The 23598-nt window shown below is 42.9% G+C and overlaps 1 protein-coding gene across 4 annotated transcripts in view; it reads right to left on the bottom strand.

The window, feature by feature from the left end:
- heatr5a (HEAT repeat containing 5a) overlaps positions 1-23598 on the bottom strand; it is a 244745-nt gene that overhangs the window by 172114 nt on the left and 49033 nt on the right. For all 4 annotated transcript variants that reach the window (XM_038781265.1, XM_038781281.1, XM_038781255.1 and 1 more), the window contains 5 exons: positions 13273-13430; positions 9370-9619; positions 8082-8237; positions 5836-6086; positions 5425-5536 (listed from right to left, as the gene is read on the bottom strand). In XM_038781265.1, the coding sequence (XP_038637193.1) occupies positions 5425-5536; positions 5836-6086; positions 8082-8237; positions 9370-9619; positions 13273-13430 (927 nt within the window). The remainder of the gene's footprint in view (positions 1-5424; positions 5537-5835; positions 6087-8081; positions 8238-9369; positions 9620-13272; positions 13431-23598) is intronic.

Raw genomic sequence — 23598 nt, 5'->3', positions numbered from 1 at the left:
GCTCCAGGGTCCCAGGTTCGATTCCGGCTTGGGTCACTGTCTGTGCGGAGTCTGCACATCCTCCCAGTGTGTGCGTGGGTTTCCTCCGGGTGCTCCGGTTTCCTCCCACAGTCCAAAGATGTGCAGGTTAGGTGGATTGGCCATGATAAATTGCCCTTAGTGTTGGGTGGGGTTACTGGGTTATGGGGATAGGGTGGAGTTGTTGACCTTGGGTAGGGTGCTCTTTCCAAGAGCCGGTGCAGACTCGATGGGCTGAATGGCCTCCTTCTGCACTGTAAATTCTATGATTCTATGAACATATTTCCTTCCCTAAAGGACATTAGTGAACCAGATGGGTTTTTATGACCATCGGCAATAGTTTCATGGTCACCGTTAAACTTGCAATTCCAGGTTTTTATTGAAGTCAAATTTCACCATCTGCCTTGGCAGGATTCGAACTCGGAACCCCAGAGCATAACTCTGGGTCTCTGGATTACTAGTTCGCTGGCAATACCACTAAGCCATTGCCTCCCGCTAAGTTAGGTGACGGGGATAGGGCAGGGAAGTGGGCCTCTGGAGGGTGCTCTTTCAGAGGATCTGTGCAGACTCGATGGGCCAAATGACCTCCTTCTGCTCTGGAGGGATACTTTTACAAATGCTTGAGAAGGAGGAAACATTAAAGAAATAAAAGATCAATTCATAAAGAGAAATGTTTGACCAAATAAATTTGCCCGATGCTAAAATTTGTAATAATGTGTTGCATAACATTATGATCGTAGCTGATGTTTCTATTGGACAAACCAGATCCCAGAATTTGACAGATCCTAACTTTTATTTTTCTAAAGAAACCTTGAGGTAGGTCACTGAACAAATTCACAGGAATTGGATGAACTTCTGACAAAAATAATAAAATATTTATTAAACAAGAAAAAAAAATTACACAAGACAAAAAGGTTTGAAAGATTTCAATACAATTACAAGAAAATGATTCAAATATTCCCTATTCTTTCACCCCACCGACTTACAGGCAAATTCGGGAGGCAAAACAATTGACCATACTATCTACTACTCTTGGTATTCAGTGTCCGTATGCAGTACACGTGAACCAATTAGTAATCTGTGGCCAGACACACCACCTATCAAGAAAATGATTCAAATATTCCCTATTCTTTCACACCACCTATTTACCGACAAATTCGGGAGGCAAAACAATTGACCATACTATCTAATATTCTTGGGTGCATATGCAGTACACGTGAACCAATTAGTAATCTGTGGCCACACCACGCCTATTCAGCCAAAGATTCTATGGATTTCTCAATAGCCCAACTTGTCACACCGTGAGCAAACTGGTCTCACTGAAACTGTCTTTTTTACCAGGGTTTCCAATCTCCACATTTGGAGAACCTGTCTTGGAATGCTCTCCAAAAGTCACTTTCGCTCAGACAGCTTCAACAAGAATCAAGCTCCAGGGTTCCAATATTGCCTTCCAAGGTTCCTTTCCTCTCGATCATATCATAATTAAACACCTTCCAAACACACTTTCTGGACTTGGGTCGTGCAAATAAAAACTCTCCAAAAGGGCACCTTTGCCCTTACAGCCCACAACACAGAGTCACCAACCTTTGGTTGCCCTCTCAGATCTTCAGGGACCCTCTCAAGATCACTTTGTTTCACGTCTTGATTCTCACATCCGTTTTTTAATTTGGAGCCTTTTTCTCGATTTGTTTCTTTTGTTAAAAATAAGTTTAACTACCCAATTCTTTTTGTTTTCCAATTAAGGGGCAATTTACCATGGTCAATCCACCTACCGTGCATATCTTTTGCATTGTGGGGATGAGACAAACTCAAACACAGGGAGAATTTGCAAACTCCACACGGACAGTGACCCGCGGCCGGGATTGAACCCGGATTCTCGCGTGAGGCAGCAGTGCTAACCACTGTGCCACCGTGCCACCCTTCTTTGTTTCTTTCAGCTTTACTGATCAGAACCTTTTTCTGATCTCCATCTTTGTCCCTTACCTGGGATGGTCTTTGTTCAGGGACCTCTTTCTATTCTACTCACTGGTTTGGGAGCTTCTCCTTGTTTTGGGACCTTTTCCTGGGACACTTTCTCACTTACGGGACTCGGGTCCAGGTCACCTGACCAGCAGTTTGGGCCATTTCACTTCTTTGCTTCCTTTTCTTTAGTGCTGGGCCAGTTCCCAGCCTAAAGAACTTGAAAAAGACCAACTGCGCGATGACAGCCATTTCTTGGTTGGTGCATGCACAGGAGACCCAAATCCCACTGGGACCTGTAGTTCCAGAATGGCAACTGCCAATTTATTTAAGTATTGGAGTTTGCTACAATAAGATGATGATAGCATCTTGAATTCTTGAGTGAAATATGCACTTGTTGCATTAATTGAATTGAAGTTACGTTAAGTGAATATTTTAAAAATACTTTTTGTTTGAATATAACACATTATTTCATTAAAAACAGAAGAGGTGAGGTTATGTACATACATTGCCAATTTCCAATCTATATGGTATTTGTTCAGACTCTCCTACGGTAACACAATTGGGGAATTGGTTCCTATGCCCTTCTGAAGAAACACAATTGACCTTTAAGGTTTCATTCCTAAACTAATGTAGTAAGAATGTGCAGGGACATCAGGACAGCAGTTGAAAGTGTCAAATGGAGGGAAAATACTATTAAGAGCACAGAGAATGAACAAGGCCAAACCTGAATGCAAAATGACCAAGAAGGAATGCTTCAAACTCTGTTGTATAAAAGACTGCGAAGAGGAAACTCACTTTCCAGCCTGACTGACGAAGTAAAGATTAATTAGAACATAGAACAGTACAGCACAGAACAGGCCCTTCGGCCCTCGATGTTGTGCCGATCAATGATCAACCTACTCAAACCCACGTATCCACCCTATACCCGTAACCCAACCCCCCCCCCCTCCCCCCTAACCTTACTTTTTTTAGGACACTACGGGCAATTTAGCATGGCCAATCCACCTAACCCGCACATCTTTGGACTGTGGGAGGAAACTGGAGCACCCGGAGGAAACCCACGCACACACGGGGAGGACGTGCAGACTCCACACAGACAGTGACCCAGCCGGGAATGAAACCTGGGACCCTGGAGCTGTGAAGCATTTATGCTAACCACCATGCTACCCTCAATTATTTTAGGCAATTGAAAAATTGCCTAAAATAACAACTCTGCAATGTCACGCAAAAAAGCTGAGCTTTTACATTAAACAGGGTTAGAGGGAGACAACTGGTCAACAGTGAAGATTTTACGTAATTGTGCCAGTAAGAAGGCAGGGGAGGAAGGCAACATACGGTGGGAGGAAGGGAGAAGGTAGAAAGGGGTTGGAGGCTGTGGTGGTGGGAGGAAGGGTCAGAGAAAGACTGGTATGGGGATGATAGAGCTAGTTGGAGATAAAAAATGGAGGGATTAAAACATGCAGAATAGATTTATAAATGGGAGGGTGCATGACCATAGAACCCCTACATTGCACAAGCCATTTAGCCCATCGAGTCTGTACCGGCCCTCCGAAAGAGCACCGTAACTAGAGCAGAGCTTGATATTTCACATAACATCGGTGACTTTCTGATTATTTTTCCTCAGTCTTATTAATCTTTGTTTCCCGAACATTTATCTCCACATCCATATCTGTGCTTCACCTCAATTCTGTCTCTCCCAATAATATACTCCTTTATCCTGATAAGTGTGCTATCAATCTTTCTGCATCTACTGATTCCTCTATCTCAACCTGCTTTCTCTGCCTTCCCCACCATCTGATTTTTCATAACCTGGTATGTTCTGGAAATCTATGAGCTAACTGTAACAATCAGATTTTTTTTTAAATGCAGCTGTCACCTAGCCATGAAAGCAACAATAATGGGTGTTTTCCAACTGGAGTTGTTTTGCCAGCTGTCTACATTCTGTTGTGCACAAAGTTTCAATGGCAAATGTGTGGTCTTTCATCCCGGAAAAGCACTATATGTGCAGAGGACCAGTTTTAGACATTCAGCAAGTGGCAGAAGATGGATTAAATGTGGGAGAGTGAGTTTCCACTTGGAATAGCTTGTTGAGTGGCCAGGGACTCGGAATGTTAAGCCAGCAGAGTTGCAAGTGTGACAAAACAGAGCATTTGAATGTAAACGTTATCAAAACATTTATAAAATGCAAGTCCTGAATTTACTAGAGGGATGTTTTAATCCCTCCATTTTTTATCTCCAACTAGCTCTATCATCCCCTTACCAGTCTTTCTCTGACCCTTCCTCCCACCACCACAGCCTCCAACCCCTTTCTACCTTCTCCCTTCCTCCCAGCGTATGTTGCCTTCCTCCCCTGCCTTCTTACTGGCACAATTACGTAAAATCTTCACTGTTGACCAGTTGTCTCCCTCTAACCCTGTTTAATGTAAAAGCTCAGCTTTTTTGAGTGACATTGCCAGAGGGGAATATCAAAAAGCATGAGAGAAAGTACAAGGCTGAAGAAGGTTGGAGAAAGGCTGTAAAGTGATGAGTTTGAATGTAATGCTCATAGGTCACAGAGCTAATGTAGATCTGAGGGAATGTGGAGGGTGAGCAGGTAGGACTTTGTGGACGGATAGCACAAGAGCAGATACGTTTCAGATAAGTTGGTTTATGCAGCATGTTGGACAAACAGTCTGACAGAAAGGAGGCACTTATGGAATTGAAAGAACTGGTGACGAGGCAGAGTTGGACATCACACAGATATGAAAGTTAGTCCAGGATTATGAAGTACAAGCAATTACATTACAATTACAAGTCATTTGTCCGAATAAATCCACGCTAGGTGTTTTAAGCTCCACACAAGCCTCCTTTCTACACTTCTCCTTTGAGCCAAAGTCATGTTTATGAGGTAGAAAAGGGACAAAAAGGAGACCCATGGGTAGTAGTGGAGGAGGAGTTATTGGCTATGTGTGGATTAGAAAAACAACAATTATGTAGTAATTTATGTAAAAAAACTTAGTTCTACAGAGATGGATAACAGAGGAGCAGTCAAGAAGGAGCAAGGCATGATCTTTTGAAGAAAATGTTGCATTTGTGACACAATTGCTAAAGAGTTTCATGACTTTGATCAAAGCTGCTTCAGCAGGATTGAAGGGAGGAAACAGGGCTAGAGGGATTTGAAAATACCATTTTGAAAAAATTTTGTTGCAAAGTAACATGAATGAAGAAAAAAAAAGTGTAGTTTAGGAGAATAGATGTGTCGAAAAAATATTTTGATGAGACATTTTTGATGAGCCTTTAACAATCACCCGTGGACTCACAGATCAAGATATCCTTAAAATAATTAAGAATCCTGCAAAAGTTTCCGAAGTGCCAGCAGTCACAATTAAATAAATGCTAACAATCCATCATTTGACACTAATTACATTTAGTTTTTTGCCTATTAATATTATTAAACAATCTTACCTAGCGTCATAAGTGCAGAAAACAGAAGCCAACCAGCCTGAGTGCGCTGTATTGAGAGGCGACTATTTTGAATTGCTGTACGTAAAAAATCCTCTGCTTGGGTCATAATCAACTGAAAAAGAGGAATTTAAAAATGGGTCTTAACTATACATTGTGTACACATTAATAAAATCAACCTTTTAAAAAGGTGCATTGCAAGTAATAACTTAAAACAGAAGTGGGAAAATGTCTTTAATGACTAAAAAATTGCTACCCAGAAACCCAATAACATTAATATGCAACTGAATTGACCTTCAAAGAAAGCAGCCCCTTCTGACCCATAGATCCTAATCACAATTTACTGCTGCTTCTGAATCTTCAAAATTTTACTCATGCAATTAAATGTTAATCCAATTTTTAAAAAATAATTACCTTCCCTTTCCCATGAGGGATACCCAGTGGACAATGCTGCACTGCTCCCAACAATGCTGCAACTGCAAAACTGTAACCAGTTACTGCTTCAGGGGATGATCTGAGAGCACTCAGACGTTCAGTGCAACGATCCAGAAGAGGAGAAACCTCAGATGGCAAGGCCACTGCAAAGCAACGCAAACACCATGCTGCTGCTAATCTAGCTGAAACACTGGGATGGAGCAGCACTGAAGTGACTTTGTCTAGCACACCTGACATGAGAAAAGAGATGTACAAATCAGAGATTTCACCTGGATTTTCAAATAAAATCAACTTCAGCTTTTCGCTGAGACATTCAAAATGTTCTGCCTACAAGTGGTCTACCAGGTAGTTTGTTCTGATAACACAAAGGCAAGTAGAGATGAAGACGATCAGATAACTGAGCCCCATCCTTTCATAGGGATTGACAATTCACCCCCACATTCCCATGGGGCAGCACAGTAGCACAATTGCTTCACAGCTCCAGCGTCCCAGGTCCGATTACCGGTTTGGGTCACTGTCTGTGCGGAGTCTGCACATTCTCCCAGTGTCTGCATGGATTTCCTCCGGGTGCTCCGACAGTCCAAAGATGTGCAGGTTAGGTGGATTGGTCATGCTAAATTGTCCTTAGTGTCAAAAAAGGTTAGGTGGGATTACTCTTTCCAGACTCGATGAACTGAATGGCCTCCTTCTACACTGTAAATTCTATGATTCTATGAAAACATAATTGTACGTTGAATGACATCAGAGATTTTACATTCGCTACCTTCCCCAGAAGATCACTGCAGGTGATCACACCAGCCTCCAAATGCTCTTCCACCATTTTGTGCCCATCTCTGCTCTGATTTTGCTCTCTGAAAAATGTGTAAAAAGCCACTGACAATCAGTGCATTTTACTTCCGATCTGCTGTCTGTAAAAATTCATCAATGTTATATGCTGCTTAGCGATGCCACTGTTTTGGACACCTGGAGATCCCCTTGGTGCAAAATCAAACAGCAGAAAAAATTAGATCCACACCCGAGAGATTGTATGGGCTTTCTTCAAGGTCAGCAGTAAGTACAATATTCAGACCACCATTTTAACTTATTTAATGGTTCACTATATGCTATGTAGTTAATATCTCCAGCTGAATTGGAAACATAGTGCAACTTTGATGGCATGTGTCAAATTATATGACGGTACTCAGTTCTCTTAGATGGTACTCAGTTCTCTTATATGACCTGCTAATGGATTTCTTTCAGTAACAACTTAAACTGGATGCAATGCACTTACATCATGAAACATCCTTTAGGCACCTCCCACAGTAGAACAGAAATAAATAGACTGCAAGATAGAGTAAAACGGCGTTCCCTGATGATTTGAAATTGTTCACAAAAATTAGTTGCAGTAAATAAATATGGTTATAACAAGTAGCGAGAGAGAGAATTAGTATAGGTAATAAGTAATAGTGACTTGAACCTACCTTATACCAGCTGGAATAACTACCTTAATGGCGATAAAATCCAAATTGAGTTTAATGCAAGACAAGACGCATTGTTATATTGATCCTACTCAGGAAATCTTATATGTACAGCTAGTTCTTATGGTATAGCATCCATAAGATATATGGCTGCTCTACTAGAAGTCATAGAACCTCTTGTGGAATTAGTGATCATATGGTTACATTCAATCTGCACCAGCAACGACCAGGTCTTGGGGCATCAGTAAAGGGATAAAGGGTAAAAGACAGCAGGGTGGCACAGTGGTTAGCACTGCTGCATCACAGTGCCAGGGACCCAAGTTAGATTCCAGGGTGGGTTTTTCTTTGGGTGCTCCGGTTTCCTCCCACAGTCCAAAGATGTGTAGGTTTGGTGGATTGGCCATGATCAATGCACGGGGTTACGGGGATAGTGCGAGGGAATGGACCTCGTTAGAGTGCTCTTTTGGAGGGTCGGTGCAGGCCCAAGAGATGGCTTATGGTCTCTTCTGCACTGTAGAATCGCAGAGTCATAGAATTTAACAGTGCAGAAGGAGGCCAGATTCTATGAAATCTATGAAAGCAAAAAACTTCAATTTAACGAGAAGCAAACTCATGTCATTTTCACATTCTCCAATGTAAAAAGTGAAAGCATTGCAAAACATCAATATTCAGATGAAAATGTTGGACAAAAGCTCAGAATTTTGGTATTACATGATTCGCTAACAGACCAAAGGGCACACATCTTTACAGAAATTCTTGCCATATTACCTATGGTGGAATCTTGAAGCAATGGGGCAGCAGTAGAACCAAGGCCCTGTACTAGGCTGCCCAACTCTTGTAGGGCACAGACAAGTACATGTTGACTGGCAGACACATCCATTGTACCCACCTTCGTCTCCATATTACTGTCACTCATTGCAGCATCTGGCAATAAAAATAAATTTAAATCAAAATATCGTAGAAACCAAAGGATCATAGCACACAAAACATAGCTGCGATACTTTTAAAAATTAATTTACGGGATGTGGGCTTCGCTGGCAAGCTTTAATTTAGTTGTCCTTAAGTTGGCGGTGAGCTGCCTTCTTGAACCCTTGCTGTTCCTGAGGCGTAGGAAACCCACAGTGCTGCTATAGAGGGAATTCCAGGATTATGATCCAACGACAGTGAAGGAACGGCGATATATTTCCAAGTCAGGATGGTGTGTGACTTGGATGGTTACCTCCATGTGGTAATGCATCCAAATTATCAAAGGAATAAAAGAGGGGAGTTCAACAGCTCAAACAATCCAGTGAATTGAAAACCTGAACCGTAGCATCTACAATTTACTAACCCCATTATCTGATATCAAAATTTTCATGCTTGACTGAAGCATTGGTATTTCTGATGGATGATCAAATATCTAACTTCAGCGAAAGACAAAATATTGTAAGAAGGACCCAATCAGAGCAAAGAAATCTCAAGGATACAGATAAGTAAAAGCTTTTGTGTGAAACATAAAAGGGGAGTTACAGATTTTACAATTAAATTCCAGACATTATCCCAAGTAAAAATTAAAGCAACACAAGACTAAAATAAAAATCAGTCAAAATTTTGGAAGAAGTCAGTGGCCTAGTGATGTCACTGGATGAGTAATCCAGAGGCCCAGTGATTCAAAATCACACTGGCAGCTGGTGGAACTTAAATTCAATTAATAAATCTGGAATTGAAAGCCAGTCTCAGTAATGGTAACTATAAAACTATCAATTGTTGTAAAAACCCATCTGGCTCACTAATGTGCTTCAGGCAAGGAAATCGGCCATTCATACCTAGTCTAGCCTACATTTGGCTCCAGCCTACAGCAATGTGGTCAACTCTTAAAAGCCCTACAGATATTATCAAGAGCAGAAAATGAATCACAAAACAATTTTATTGAGAAGCAGTCACTATGGTAGAGCCGGAATATTAGTAGGAATCACAATAAATGAATTAAACTGAATATGCAAGTGTATATGGCAACATGCATAAATACATTCTTGTTTGACATGAAGATTTACCTAGATTGGTTCTAGTTTCATACCTATAGCTTTCTTCTGTTTACCCACAGCCTGACAGATCTCTTTAGCTGCGGCAATTTGAGCTTTCTCTCCAAGCAGACTTCCTACTGTGGCTCGAAGGATAAATGAAACACAATGGCGACAGCATATGGCATCGATTGGAGTCTGAGTAGCTTTTGGGTGGGACACCAACTCCAAAATATGTGCAAGTAGGGCAGCAAAATTCAGTTCCAACCATTGACCACCCAATGTAGAAACAAAAACAACATAAGCCTACAAAAGATGAATCAATAAAAATTATGATAGCTTCTAATTTCAATACCTAACAAAATATATTTGTGTAAAGTTATACAAAACAGTTAATTACTTCTTTCATCACACAGATAGGGTGTTATCTCAAAATGACTGGATAACACATATCATTAAGGTTAAGAACATGTCGCTCAGTTTTGTTTCATTCGGGCAGCATGGTGGCACAGTGGTTAGCATTGCTGCCTACGGCGCGGAGGACCCGGGCTCGAATGCCGGCCCTGGGTCACTGTCCGTGTGGAGTTGGCACATTCTCCCCGTGTTTGCGTGGGTTTCGCCCCTACAACACAAAGATGTGCAGGTTAGGTGAATTGGCCACGCTAAAATTGCCCCTTAATTGCAAAAAATAATTGGGTACTCTAAATTTATTTTTTAAAAAGTTTGTTTCATTCGTTCATGATGTGATGACCTTTGATCCAGAAGCAGAAAAATTTGTAATTACTTAAAAATTTTGGGAGAATCTATAAGTATGCTTCAAAAAGATTAAGAGTTTGCATCACTTGTCAACAGAAAAAGTATGGCCACGATTTAGCGGCTCTGCTGATTGTGGGCGCAAAGCCCACAAAATTGTTGCTAAAACTTGTGAGCAGCCAAAAGCGGGATTTGTGCTGACGAGATTTTAGTTGAGATCTTCTTTGTTTCCCCCCGCCAGTGGCATGATCAGGTTAACACTCAATAAGGACATGAATTGGATTTCCAAAAATCTCAATGTATTAACATCTATTTACCGGCCTTGACGTCATAACATCGGTGCACTCCGTATCTTCCCACCCAGTTGGCAAGGCCGGCGCAAATCACGACTACCTTTCCCAAAACAAAACAAGCCATGATGGCCACGCCAGACGCGGTGGCGAGTATAGCCCCTGGGTGGTGAGGGACTTGGCCAAACAGTGCCCTGGCATAGCCAGGGGGTGTTTCCTCTGGGAACCTCATTGGTGAGAGGGGGACAGTGAAGCCCTGCAGCCAATGCCTGGGTGGGTGTGGAGGTAGGGAGAGAGAGAGAGAGGGAGGGAGAGGGAGAGAAGGGGAGCGACCCAATATTGGTTTGGTCGGGTTGAGAGTGCCCTTACATTGGTTGGGTGGTCCGATGCTTGGGGTAGTGGCCTTTTATTTAAGTCGGAGTTCAAGGGCCCTTCGAGATTCCAGACCTTGCTGACATCTTTAGGCCCCACCTCTTCAACTGACTGTCTGATTCTCACTTTCCCTTTTAAAATGCACAGATATGGCACAAAATACAGCAAGAAAAAACAGCTGTGACTCCTGCAAGTTTCTTGCCTTAGCCAATACTCGGTGCATAACTTTTGTATGATAAGAAATACTGGTGATGTGACCTGCTGATCCTTTTTTTTCCCGTTTTTATAAATTTAGAGTACCAAATTCATTTTTTCCAATTAAGGGGCAATTTAGCGTGGCCAATCCACCTACTCTGCACATCTTTGGGTTGTGGGGGCGAAACCCATGCAAACAAGGGGAGAATGTGCAAACTCCACACAGACAGTGACCCAGAGCCAGGATCGAACCTGGAACCTCGGCGCCGTGAGATAACAGTGCTAACCACTGCGCCACCATGATGTCCCTAACGTGATCCTTGGCCTGGAAGCAGTACCAAAAGCAAGTTAAAATATGGAAACTGTGTGGCAGAGATAGAGAGCGGAGGGAGCAGAGGCAGTCAACATGTGTCAGAGAACTGGACTCTTCAGCAGTCGAAAAGCACATCAATAACTGCTGCCACTGTTTCACTTCCAAGTGACCGAAGGCCCAGAATCAGCCATTTCATGCACAGCTGTTGTTGTTCTGGTTGATTCACATTGCAATGACCGATGGAAGCTGAGATGTACACCATTGTGTGAAAAATTGCACAATCGCAACTTGTTGACTAGACACCATCGCTTGTGGAGAATCAGCTGTGTCCTTGAAGGGAAGAAACTGGAATTCTACCCCGGGGATATCGGAGTTTGAAAAACTTTTGGCCATACAAGTGGAGTGAACTTCCATGAAACTCAATTAGATAACTTTTGTGGTGCCTGCTACATAATGTGCAATTAATAGTATGTCCCAACTGTGATTTTACTGTTAATTTAAATTTAATTAAAAAAATTACAATAAGTGAAATCTTATTCAATTATTTCTTCATTTGTGGGTTGTTCGGTAAATCTTGTTTCTTAAATGTACCAGTGTGATCTGGGCCTCACTGGCAAGGTCAGCATTTATTATGAATCCCCAATTGCCCTCGAGAAGCTGGTCATGAGCCACCATTTTGACCCGGCAATCCATCTAGTGTAGGCATACCCATAATGTTTTAGAGAAGGGATTCCAGGATTTTGACCCAGCAACTGTGAAAGAATAGTGAATCATTACCATGACGCAATGATAAGGGAGTTAGAGATGAATTTGCAGAAGGTGGTGCTTGATGCCGTTAATCTGACTAAGAGGTCACAGATTTAGAAAATGCAATTGAAGGAGCCATGGCGAGTTGCTGCAGTACATTTTGTAAACTGCTGTCACTGTGCCGGTGGTGGACGGAGTGTCAATCAAGGTGACAGTGCTGTTTAGATGGTGTTGAGCTTCCTGAATGCTGTTGGAGCTGCATATGTTGTTCATATGTTTTGAATTTTGCAAGGAGAGGTAGGCAGGGTACAGTCTGTATCTTCCCGTTGCGATCAGTGGAAGGAACATGCTGTTTGATACAATCTGCCAGTCTTTGGACATGGCTCGCATCACACTGATACTGAAATGGGCCAAAGGCAGGTAGGTATATGCAGTTAGGTCTCAGATCTAATCAAATGACGGTGCAGGCTTGAGGGGTTGAATGTCTTATTCAAGTATGTTGAATGTCTTATTCCTGTTCCTATGTTCCTAGAAACTGGTTAAAAATAAGCCATTTTCCAGTGTAGACTCCTCGTGCACATCCTCTCTCTACATTGTGTCACCGGAAGTCCTCGTGGACAGAATGTACCAGGGCAATTTTCCACATTGGTAGGTAGTTGCCAGTTTTCTCACTCTGCTGGCTTGGCCAGGAGTATGGTTGGTTCTGAAATCATAAAACCTAAGAATGGTTACAGCACAGAAGGAGTACAAGTCTTCAGCACTACAGCCTGGGCTGTTATCTGGGCCCAGAGCCTTTGTTGTGCCCAGTGCACTCAGCCGTTTCTTGATACCACATTAAGTGAATTAAATTGGCTGAATATAGGCATCTATAATGAGAGAGGAGACGGGTGATCAATCATTTACTGAAAAATTTGATTCGTAACCACCACAAAATCATGCCCCAAGGGCTTCCTTCAATCTTAATGATGGTTTACTTACGAAGGATTAACCAGTTGTCCCAGCTGTACTCACTGGTACAGCACAAACACAACAAAAGACCATTTCCCTCTAAAGTGAGGAGGTTGGTCACAAGCAAGCAACATAAAAGGAGAACAAATTCCAGGCTTGTGACAATCATATCTCAAAAAAGCAAATTCTCACTCAAAATATTTTTAAATATTCCAGAGATTTCTAAAGAACGTTTATCAACTACATTTGATTCTTTGATAAATAAAAATAACGTTCAATGATAAAACCAACTCACTGCGCACATGATTTCTCAAAGGCAACACTCAAGTGTAATTTCTAACCTGAGTTACTCCAATCCTAATATCCCGGTTGACAGAGCTGCTTCCTTTTAGCATCTCTCCACTGACACGCAAGAAACCACTGCCTCCTCGCAGAAAGCCAGAAGCCAGCAAATCCATTGCTTCTTCCAATGAGGTTTTACGAGCAACCTGCCTTGCACCTGGAGAAAAGAAATGAATAATTGATGTTAATTTAAAAGCACTAAACTGGTATGCTTGTCCCACACAGCAGAGATTTTTCCAATATATTCAATCGTGAAATTGAATCTACGATATTAGAGAGGCTCAATGCAGACTTCCAGTCCAAACATGTTGGTCAATACTGAGACATTAGAATTCAAATCCCGATTTCGTGTGTTACCATTCGCACAGAGACGGATAACATTTAAAAAAACAAAGGAATCCCCACAAAGCCCACGGGAAGAAAACCAATGGATAAGATTTAACGTCTTAAAACGTGTACTGTAACTAACCAATTATCATCAACATACAAGAACACAAGAAATAGGAGGATTGGGCCATATGGCCTGTCGGGTCTGCTCTGCCATTCAATACAATCCTGGCTGAGATCAGACTTCAACTCCATTTTTCCACCTGTTCACTATAACATCCGAGACACCAAAAATCTGTCCAACCCAGCCTCAAAATGTATCAAACGATAAAGCATTCACAACTCTCTGGGGTAGATTTACAACCATTTGAGTGAAGCAATTTCTCCTCATCCCAGCCCTGAATGATCAAACCCTTATTCTGAGATTGTGCCCATGTTTTAGACTTCATAAGCAGCGGAAACAATCTCCTTCCATCTACCCGATCAAGTCACCTCAGAATTTTGTACGCTTCAATGGGATAGCTTCTCATTTTTCTAAATTCCAAGGAACAGGAGCCAATTTACTTATCCCCTCATTATAGGACAAACCCCTCATCCAGGGACCATTTTACTGAACCTTAGTTGTGCCGCCTCCAATGCAAGTAGATCCTTTCTAAAATGTGGAGACCAAAACTACACAGTATTCCAGACGTGGTCTCACTAAAACCCTGTACAACTGTAACAAGATCTCTTTATGCTTGTACTCCAATCCCATTGCAATGAAGACCAACATGCAATTTGCCTTCTTAATTGTTTGCAGCACCTGCATGCTAACTCTGTGTTCTTTGTATGAGCATACCCAAATCCCTTTGAAAATAACAGTGCAAGCTTCTCCTCTTTAAAAAAATATTCTCCTTTTCTATTCTTACGACAAAGTGAATGACTTCACGCTTCCCACCTTCTATTCCATCTGCCATCTTGCTACCCATTCACTTAACCTATCTGTATCTCTCTGCACTTTCTCTACAGCTTACCTTCCCACCCAGCTTTGCATCAACAAACTTTAATACATTACTCTGTCTCTCAACCAAGTAATTAATCTAGATTGAAAATAGCTGAGGCACCAGCACTGATTCTTGCAGCACTCCACTATTCATGGCCTATCAACTTGAACCATTTATGCCGACTCTCTGCTTTTTATCCATTAATTAATCCTTTTCCCATGCTAAAATACTAGCCTCAATGCCATGATCCCTTATTTTGCCTATTAACTTTTTGTGTGGCACCTAATAAAATTACTTTTGAAAATCCAGGGATGCTACTGGTTCCCTTTATTTACCACAACAATTCCATCCCCAAAAACACAAAGTCATTTTTCAAACAGGATTTCCCTCTAGGAAAACGATGTTGGCTTGCTTTAATCACACTATGCTTTTAAGTGTTGAGACTTCCTTAATAATAGATACCAGCATTTCCCTAACAACTGATGTTAGGTTAATTGACCTGTAGTATACGGTTTTCTTTCTCGCTCCTTTTTTGAAAAGCATCCGACAATTTCTAATCTAATTCCGTTGTGCATTCATAATGTTTTTAAGTGTCTCCTCACACAAAGCCTTGTAGCTGAACTGGGGCACTTTAAGAGAACGATTGCATGATGCCATTGGATTCGGCCATTTGCGCGGGAAAACGGGTTGTCTAACATTGCAGCCTGCAGTGTTAACATCTTCTAATTAAAGCCCCAAGTCTCCAAGGCCTGCAGACTCAATCTTGAATCCATAAAAACTGGCGACGAGGTAGGCGTACAGTGTTTGTAGGCACACAAAGAGATAATAAATAATTGAAATTATGGCTATATGAAAACTGGTGATGGGGGAGCCAAATTGCAACTGAAAAATCACCAAAATAACTGAAGGAAACAAGCTTGGAGAGAAGCCTCCATGTGCTCCGTCCAAAATAAATTTGGTAGCCATGAGTAGCAAGTGCCCTGCAACAACCAATTTAGAGCTGGGGGTGTTGCAAAACACAAAGGGGAACAAGCTGGAGCTTGGATTGTGCCTTGTTGTGGGGAGAAAGGAAGCAAGGTAGCACTAAAAATTCATGGCACGTTGTGCACATGCAGGTCCTTCCATAGAGAAAAATGACGGGAGTTTTGGCGGCCTGAAGCCATTTGATGAGAATACGGAACAATGGAGCTCATATACAGAACGATTTGGCTATTCTGTTCAGGCTAACAAGATAGTGGCAGATGTAAAAGTCCCAACATTCCTGAGCATAATGGGGGTGGGCACTATTCACCAAAATCTTTAGTCATCGCAGGAAGGTACAGGTTTCATAGGGGCAACCAAGAAGCTGAATCAATTCCACAGTTTGTAACTACCCTGAAAAGATTGGCTGAACACTACGAATTCAGGGATATGTTAAATTGTTAAATGATACCATCAGATAGATCAGTCTCTGGTTGAAGGAGCAAAATTATTCAAAAGTGATTGTTAATTGAAAGCAACCTGACCTCAAATAAAGCTTTGGAATTTGCTGTCTCATGGAATTAAAAGCCAAAGAAATGTAACAGTTGAGTTCAAGCACAAGAATTTGCATGGTGTTGGTTAAAACACTAACACAAACACAAGGCCTTGGGTGTGCAAAGCCCAGGCATTCAGCAGCAGATCGTTGGTGCATAGACATCATGCACAGAAATTGTGGCAGAAAGGGCCACATTGCACACGCATGTGAGAAAAAGAAACACGTTGCAGGCAAAAGGTGCAGGATGCAACGGCCGAATGAAACAAACGTCAATCGAATGAAGGAAAAAAAAAGCGTCCACATGGTGCAAAAAGGGTGGGAGTAGGAACTCGATTCACATTCCGAAGACTAGCCGTCATTAAATGTACTAGCTATTGCTGGTGCAACAAACTTCATTATTGGACGGTCAGCTGGTGACGGGGAGGTGAACACTGGGGCAGCTGTCTCACTGGTGGCTGCAACGCCAAAAATATTACTCTGCAACCCTTGCAGCTTTAAAAACCTACACTGGAGAAGTGAGGGCCCGTATTGATGTAACAGTGCAATTAAATAGACCGACGGCAGATTCTTTCTTGCACATATTAAGGGAAATTATCTGGCACTAATGGGAAGAACTTGGCTGGAAAAGGGCATGTTAAATTGAGCCGAGTTAAATATCATGAGATACCGAATCAGACCTGCCCAAAATCTTGAAGAAACATGCCGTTGTCTTCAACGTGAACGGGGAAGCATGAAGGTTAAGCTTTTTAAAAATATATATTTTTTGGTATTTTCAATTTATACACAGTAACACTTTACGTTTAATATTTACAGCACGTGGTACTTATATACATTGTCAATCTTGGCGTTTCCTCCACTCCCTTCCCGAGCCCCTCCTTGGTATCCCACTCTTTCATTCAGGGTATCGGTAAAGCTGAAGATCAAGGAAGAAAGTCAGGCAAAATGCTTAAAGGCTAGGTCAGTGCGGTACGCATTCAGACCTAAGGTGGAGGCAGAATTAGAACGGCTGGTCAGAATGGCAGTCCCACAGCTGGTCAGAACGGGCGTCTTTGAACCTGTTAACGTGAGTGATTGGGTTACCCAATTGTACCAGTGATGAAAAAGAAAGTTGGATTTATAAGCATGTGGGGTGATTTTAAAGTCACTATTAATCCTGTACTATATGCAGAGCTGTACCCTCTATCTCTGATTAATGACCTATTCATTGGGTTGGCTGGAGGCCAACATTTCAGTAAAATCAATCTTAGTCAAGCATATCTTCAAATGAAGAATGGACAGTAATTGATGATTGTGACACACAAAAGGGTTAGAAAAGATGGCCATTTAGCATCATATCTGCACCAGCATTGTTCCAACGAGCTATGGACCAAATCTTACGTGGATCACACAGAGTTCAATGTTACCTGGATGACATCTTGGTTACTGGGATGAATGAGGAAGAACATCTCCACAACCTAGATGCCACACTTTCACAGATTAGAAGATTATGGATTAAGAGTCTGAAAGAGCCTCAAAATAAGGGGAAGTAGATTTAGGACTGAGTTTAGGAGGAACTTCTTCACCCAAAGGGTTGTGAATCTATGGAATTCCTTGCCCAGTGAAGCAGTTGAGGCTCCTTCATCAAATGTTTTTAAGGTAAAGATAGATAGTTTTTTGAAGAAAAAAGGGATTAAGGGTTATGGTGTTCGGGCCGGAAAGTGGAGCTGAGTCCACAAAAGATCAGCCATGATCTCATTGAATGGCGGAGCAGGCTCGAGGGGCCAGATGGCCTACTCCTGCTCCTAGTTCTTATGTTCTTAAAGACAAATGTCAATTTTTCCAATCTTCAATTGAATATCTGAGTCTTGTCATTAACGCCAATGGACTGCACAAGTCTCCTTCGAAAGTCAAACCCGTTACCAAGGCACCTGCACCTCAAAATGTCAACTAACATCGATCTTTCTAAATTATTACAGACATTTTCTCCCTAATCTGGCAACTATCTACTCAAATTAGAATTCCTGATGCACTTTGATCTAAATTTACCCATGCAACTGGCATATCACGTTATTCGGTTGCGGCGGTGGTTTCCCACAATGCTCATAGGTGAAGAGAAGCCAATAGCCTTCGTATCAAGCACAGTGAATAAAGCCGAATACAATTATGTGCAGATAAAGTCCTCGGAATCAGTTTTGGAATTAAGCATTTATTCCAATTCCGGTATGGGTGGAAATTTGATTTATTGACAGACCATTGCCCACTATCAACCATTTTCGGACCTCGTACCAGGATTCCATCACTGGCATGAGCAGAACATAGAAACTGGAGTGAGCAATTCAGCCCCTCCAGCCTGCTCTGCCATTCAATGAGACTGGCCTCTCTCAGGCCAAACTCCCTATACTTGCCTTTGGCCCATATCCCTTAATACCTTGTTCAACAAAAACTCCAAACCTCTACCACCCGGTGTGCACAGAAGTGCTTGCTTTGGCCCTAATTTTTAAGACTATGCCCCTTAGATTTAGAATCTCCAACCAGTGAAAATAATTTATCTTCATCTACTCGGTCTTTCCCGGTTAATATCTTGAAGGCTTAGATCAGATCAAATAATCTTTCCTCATAACTTAACCCCTAAAGTCCAAGTATAATTCTTGTAGATCTATGTTGTACTCTCTCCAAGGCCAAAATACCCTTCCTGAGGTGTGATGCCCAGATCTTCTCACAGTACACCAAGTGGGGTCTAATCAGGGTTTTACAAAGGATAACGTCTGCGTTCTTTTACTCCAGTCCTCTAGATATCATGGCCAGCATTCCATTAGCCTTCTTGATTACTTTGTCACGCAAGGGAGATATTCGGAAATTGGGTCCAGAAATGAGACCCCAATGTAACAAGCAATTTAGGGGTTAAACAGATTTGGGGGCGGGTGGGGGCACGGGGACGACCTGCTAGCACCGAGTCCATTACAGGGACTGATAGCCTCTTTGTCCGTCAATGGGAAGTTAGTTGCATGTCAACAGTATGGCTCTATTCTTTTCTACAAATGGGAGTGGGCAATCAGCCAAGGTAACAATAATAGGTTCATATCTGGAAAATCTCAGAGAACCTTTGATTGAGGGACTGGGCCTCGAGAGTGAGGGTGTTGGAAATCAACTGAGGATGCCATGAAAGTGGTCACCGAGCCAGGCTTTGGAAAAAGGATTCAGAACGAATGTCTCCACCAGAAGAAAAATTGCTTCATAAATGCAAGTGTTGCCTTTGTCCACCTATGAAAGTGGCATGAGTGCTGTATGTTCTGTTCGAGATGTTTAATGGAAACTAGTGTTAAGGTTAAGAAGCTACATGTAATCTGCTATGTTAGAGTTAAAGTTTAAAAGTTTAATTATTGTTTTTGTTAACATAAATGTTGTTGATAAAATAGGCAATTCCCATTTCTTTTTTTTTTAAATTTGGTACCCAATTCATGTTTTCCAATTGAGAGGCAATTTGACATGGCCAATTCACATACCCTGAATATCTTTGGGTTGTGGGGGCAAAACCCACGTAAACACGGGACAATGTGCAAACTCCAAATGGACAGTGACCCAGAGCCGAGATCGAACCTGGGACCTCAGCGCTGTGAGGCAGCAGCACTAACCACTGCACCACTGTGCTGCCCTCAATCCCCATTTCTTATATTATCACCACAGGACAAACCCTAGCGAGCTCTCCTCTCATACGTACGTAACTGGCTTTGTTAAAGTTGAAGATTTTCGTTTCCGATTAGAAGATGTCACTTTCAAACTTTGGAAGCCACACCTGGAAGTGTGTGCAGTTTTTTTTCCTCATCTGAGGAAGTATGTTCTTGCTCTCAAGGGATTGCAGCGAACGTTACCAGACTGATTCCTGGGATGGCGGGACTGACTTATGAGGAGAGATTGAATCAGTGAGGAGGTCAGGAGAATGAGGGGGGATCTCATAGAAACCTATAAAATTCTAACAGGACTAGGCAGGGTAGATGAAATAAGGATGTTCCCGGTGGTGGGTGTGTCCAGAACCAGGGACCATAGTCTGAGGACACGGGGTAGATCATTTAGGACAGATAGGAGGAGAAATTTCTTCACCCAAAGAGCGGTCAGCCTGTAGAATTTGTTGCTACAGGAAGTAGTTGAGGTCAAAACATTGCATGTTTTCAGAAGCAGGTAGATGTAGCACTTGAGGCAAAGGGGATAAAAGGATATGGGGGGAAAGTAGGATTAGGCTATTGAGTTCGATGATCAGCCATGGCCATAATGAATGACGGAGCAGGCTCGAAAGGTAGAATGGCCTCCTCCTGCGCCTATTTTCTTTGTCTATGTTTCTATGAACCCCTTATCGCTTGGATCACAATTGTCCTGAACACACAGAATCACCATTGATTTCCTTATTCAACCATTTAAATAGTCTTGTGGGGTCTGGCAACAGTGGCATAGCAGCAATGGGACTTGGCCAATCCACAACTCTTCACCCTATCTGTCGTCAGTGTTCTGTTGTTTCCAATTGTATAATACATACAGCAACAGTTTCTGCTCTATTCTCAGAGCCCCCTTCAACACCCCAGAATCTGTTCTAAAGCTGCCAAACAAAAAACTGGCACCAATCGAACAGAACAGTGCTCATTTTCTCCCATCCAGATTCTGTGTGTTGCCAAACAGAAAACATTGGACTGAAATGCAACACCCACTGAAATTAGCTTTCTTTTTTTAAATTAAAAATATTTATTCAAATTTTCAACGATTTTCAAAACACTCCAAACAGAAAAAGGAATAAAGCACAAAACAAGCAAAAATTATACATGGGATTTCCAACAAAACACAATAACCCCCATTTAACAAATAAACACGCCAGTAAGGAAAACGCCCCACTCTAATCTAAACAAAAAAGAAAAACCAACTGCCCCCCACCAGCCCCCCTCGCCTCTCCCCCCCTGCCCCCCCCCACCTCCCCCCCCATCCCATCTTATGCTCCCTAATTCTTGCCTAATCACATCATAATTACCCCTCCCCCAATTATAAACCTTGCCCTGCCGTATGTTCCTATCCCTCTCCATTGCAATAGTGAAAGACACCAAATTGTGGCCACTATCTCCAAAGTGCTCTCCCACAAACAAATCTAACATTTGGTCCAGTTCATTACCCAGTACCAATTCCAATGTGCCCCCCCCCCCCCCTCTCTGGTCAGCCTATCCACATAGTGTGTCAGGAAACCCTCCTCCAGACACTGTACAAAACTGCCCCATCCGAACTGTTCGACTTAAAGAGGTTCCAATCAATGTTTGGAAAGTTAAAGTCATCCATGACAACTACCCTGAGACCTCCACACCTATCCATAATCTGTTTTGCAATTTCTTCCTCCACATCTCTATTACTATTTGGGGGCCTATAGAAAACTCCTAACAATGTGACCGCTCCTTTCCTATTTCTAACTTTGGCCCATATTATCTCAGTAGGCAGATCCCCTTCGAACTGCCTTTCTGCAGCCGTTAAACTATCCTTGATTAACAATGCTACTCCTCCACCTCTTTTACCACCTTCCCTAATCTTACTGAAACATCTATACCCCGGAACATCCAACAACCATTCCTGTCCCTGTTCTAACCATGTCTCCGCAATAGCCACAACATCGTAGTCCCAAGTACCAATCCACGCTCCAGGTTCACCTACCTTATTCCGGATGCTCCTTGCATTGAAGTAGACACACTTCAACCCACCTTTCTGTCTGCCGGTACACTCCTGCGACCTTGATACCCTCCTCAGTGTCTCACTACTCTCAACACTGGCTTCTGGACCGGAGCTCGTTTACTCATCCCCCTGACAAATTAGTTTAAACCCCCCCGAAGAGCCGTAGAAAATTTCCCTCCCAGGATATTGGTGCCCCTCTGGTTCAGGTGCAAATCGTCCTGTCTGTACTGGCCCCACCTTCCCCAGAATGTGCTCCAATTATCCACGCACCCGAAACACTCCCTCCTGCATAGGGGCAGCACGGTAGCATAGTGGTTAGCATAAATGCTTCACAGCTCCAGGGTCCCAGGTTCGATTCCCGGCTGGGTCACTGTCTGTGTGGAGTCTGCACGTCCTCCCCCTGTGTGCGTGGGTTTCCTCCTGGTGCTCCAGTTTCCTCCCACAGTCCAAAGATGTGCAGGTTAGGTGGATTGGCCATGCTAAATTGCCCGTAGTGTCCTAAAAAAAGGTACGGTTAAGGGGGGGTGGGTTGTTGGGTTACGGGTATATCATTGCTCGGCACAACATCGAGGGCCGAAGGGCCTGTTCTGTGCTGTACTGTTCTATGTTCTACACCATCCCTGCAGCCACGTGTTTATCTGCACTCTCTCCCTGTTCCTCACTTCACGAGCACGTGGCACCGGCAACAAACCAGAGATGACAACGTGGTTTGTCTTGGCTCTCAGCTTCCACCCTAGCTCCCTAGATTCTTGTTTTAAATCCCTGTCCCTTCTCTTACCTATGTCGTTGGTACCGATGTGTACCACGACTTGTGACTGTTCCCCCTCCCCCTTAAGGATTCTGAAACCACGGTCCGAGACGTCATGGACCCTGGCACCCAGGAGGCAACATACCATCCGTGAGTCTCTTTAGCTGCCACAGAACCGTCTATCTGTCCCTCTAACTATCGAGTCCCCAATAACTATTGCTCTCCTGCTCTCCCTCCTTCCCTTCTGAGCCACAGGGACGGACTCAGTGCTGGAAATCCGTTCACCGTGGCTTACCCCTGGTAGGTCGTCCCCCTCAACAGTATCCAAAACGGTATACTTGTTACTGGAGGGGAATGACCACATAGGATCCCTGCACTGACTGCTTCCTCCCAGCCCCTCTCACCGTCACCCATCTATCTTGATTCTTCGGAGTAAATGCATCCCTGAAGCTACTATCTATGACCACCTCTGCCTCCCAAATGATCCGAAGTTCATCCAGCTCCAGCTCCAGTTCCCTAACACGGTTTCTGAGGAGCTGGAATTGGGTGCACTTCCCACAGGTGAAATCAGCAGGGACACTGACGGCGTCCCTCACCTCAAACATTCTGCAGGAGGAACATTGAGATACTGCGTGGCAAGAGAAGGGGTTCACCAAAAGGTTCCTCGAAGATGTGATTTTTAGGTAGACTATAAAAGATCATGTTGCAGGACTTTAGGGAAGGAATTTCAGAGCAACTACACAGTTGAATGCATGGCTGTCATTAGTGGGGTGACCAACGTGTGTCACCTAAGAGATTAATGTTGGAGAAAGTGAGAGCTCTGAAGAGGTTGTCAGGCAGATGGAGCCTGCAGAGCTCAAGTCCAGGAAGATCTTAATGTAAGAATGATCATTTTAAAATTGAGGCACTGGAGGCTAGGAAACAACACAGGGAAGTGAGGCCAAGAGTGATAGTGAGTGGGACTTGGTTTAGGAACATGGCATCAGCAGAATGTCACTGGCTTGGAAAGCACTCAAATAGTCAAGTTTAGCAGTGGAAAAGATATGGATGGCTAGGTTTGTGGCAGAGGAAAACAATG

This window comes from Scyliorhinus canicula, chromosome 2 (genome assembly GCF_902713615.1).
Source record: "Scyliorhinus canicula chromosome 2, sScyCan1.1, whole genome shotgun sequence".
NCBI classification, from domain to species: domain Eukaryota; kingdom Metazoa; phylum Chordata; class Chondrichthyes; order Carcharhiniformes; family Scyliorhinidae; genus Scyliorhinus; species Scyliorhinus canicula.
The sequence above is the reverse complement of the archived record's forward strand: the minus strand, read 5'-3'. Positions and strand labels throughout refer to the sequence as shown.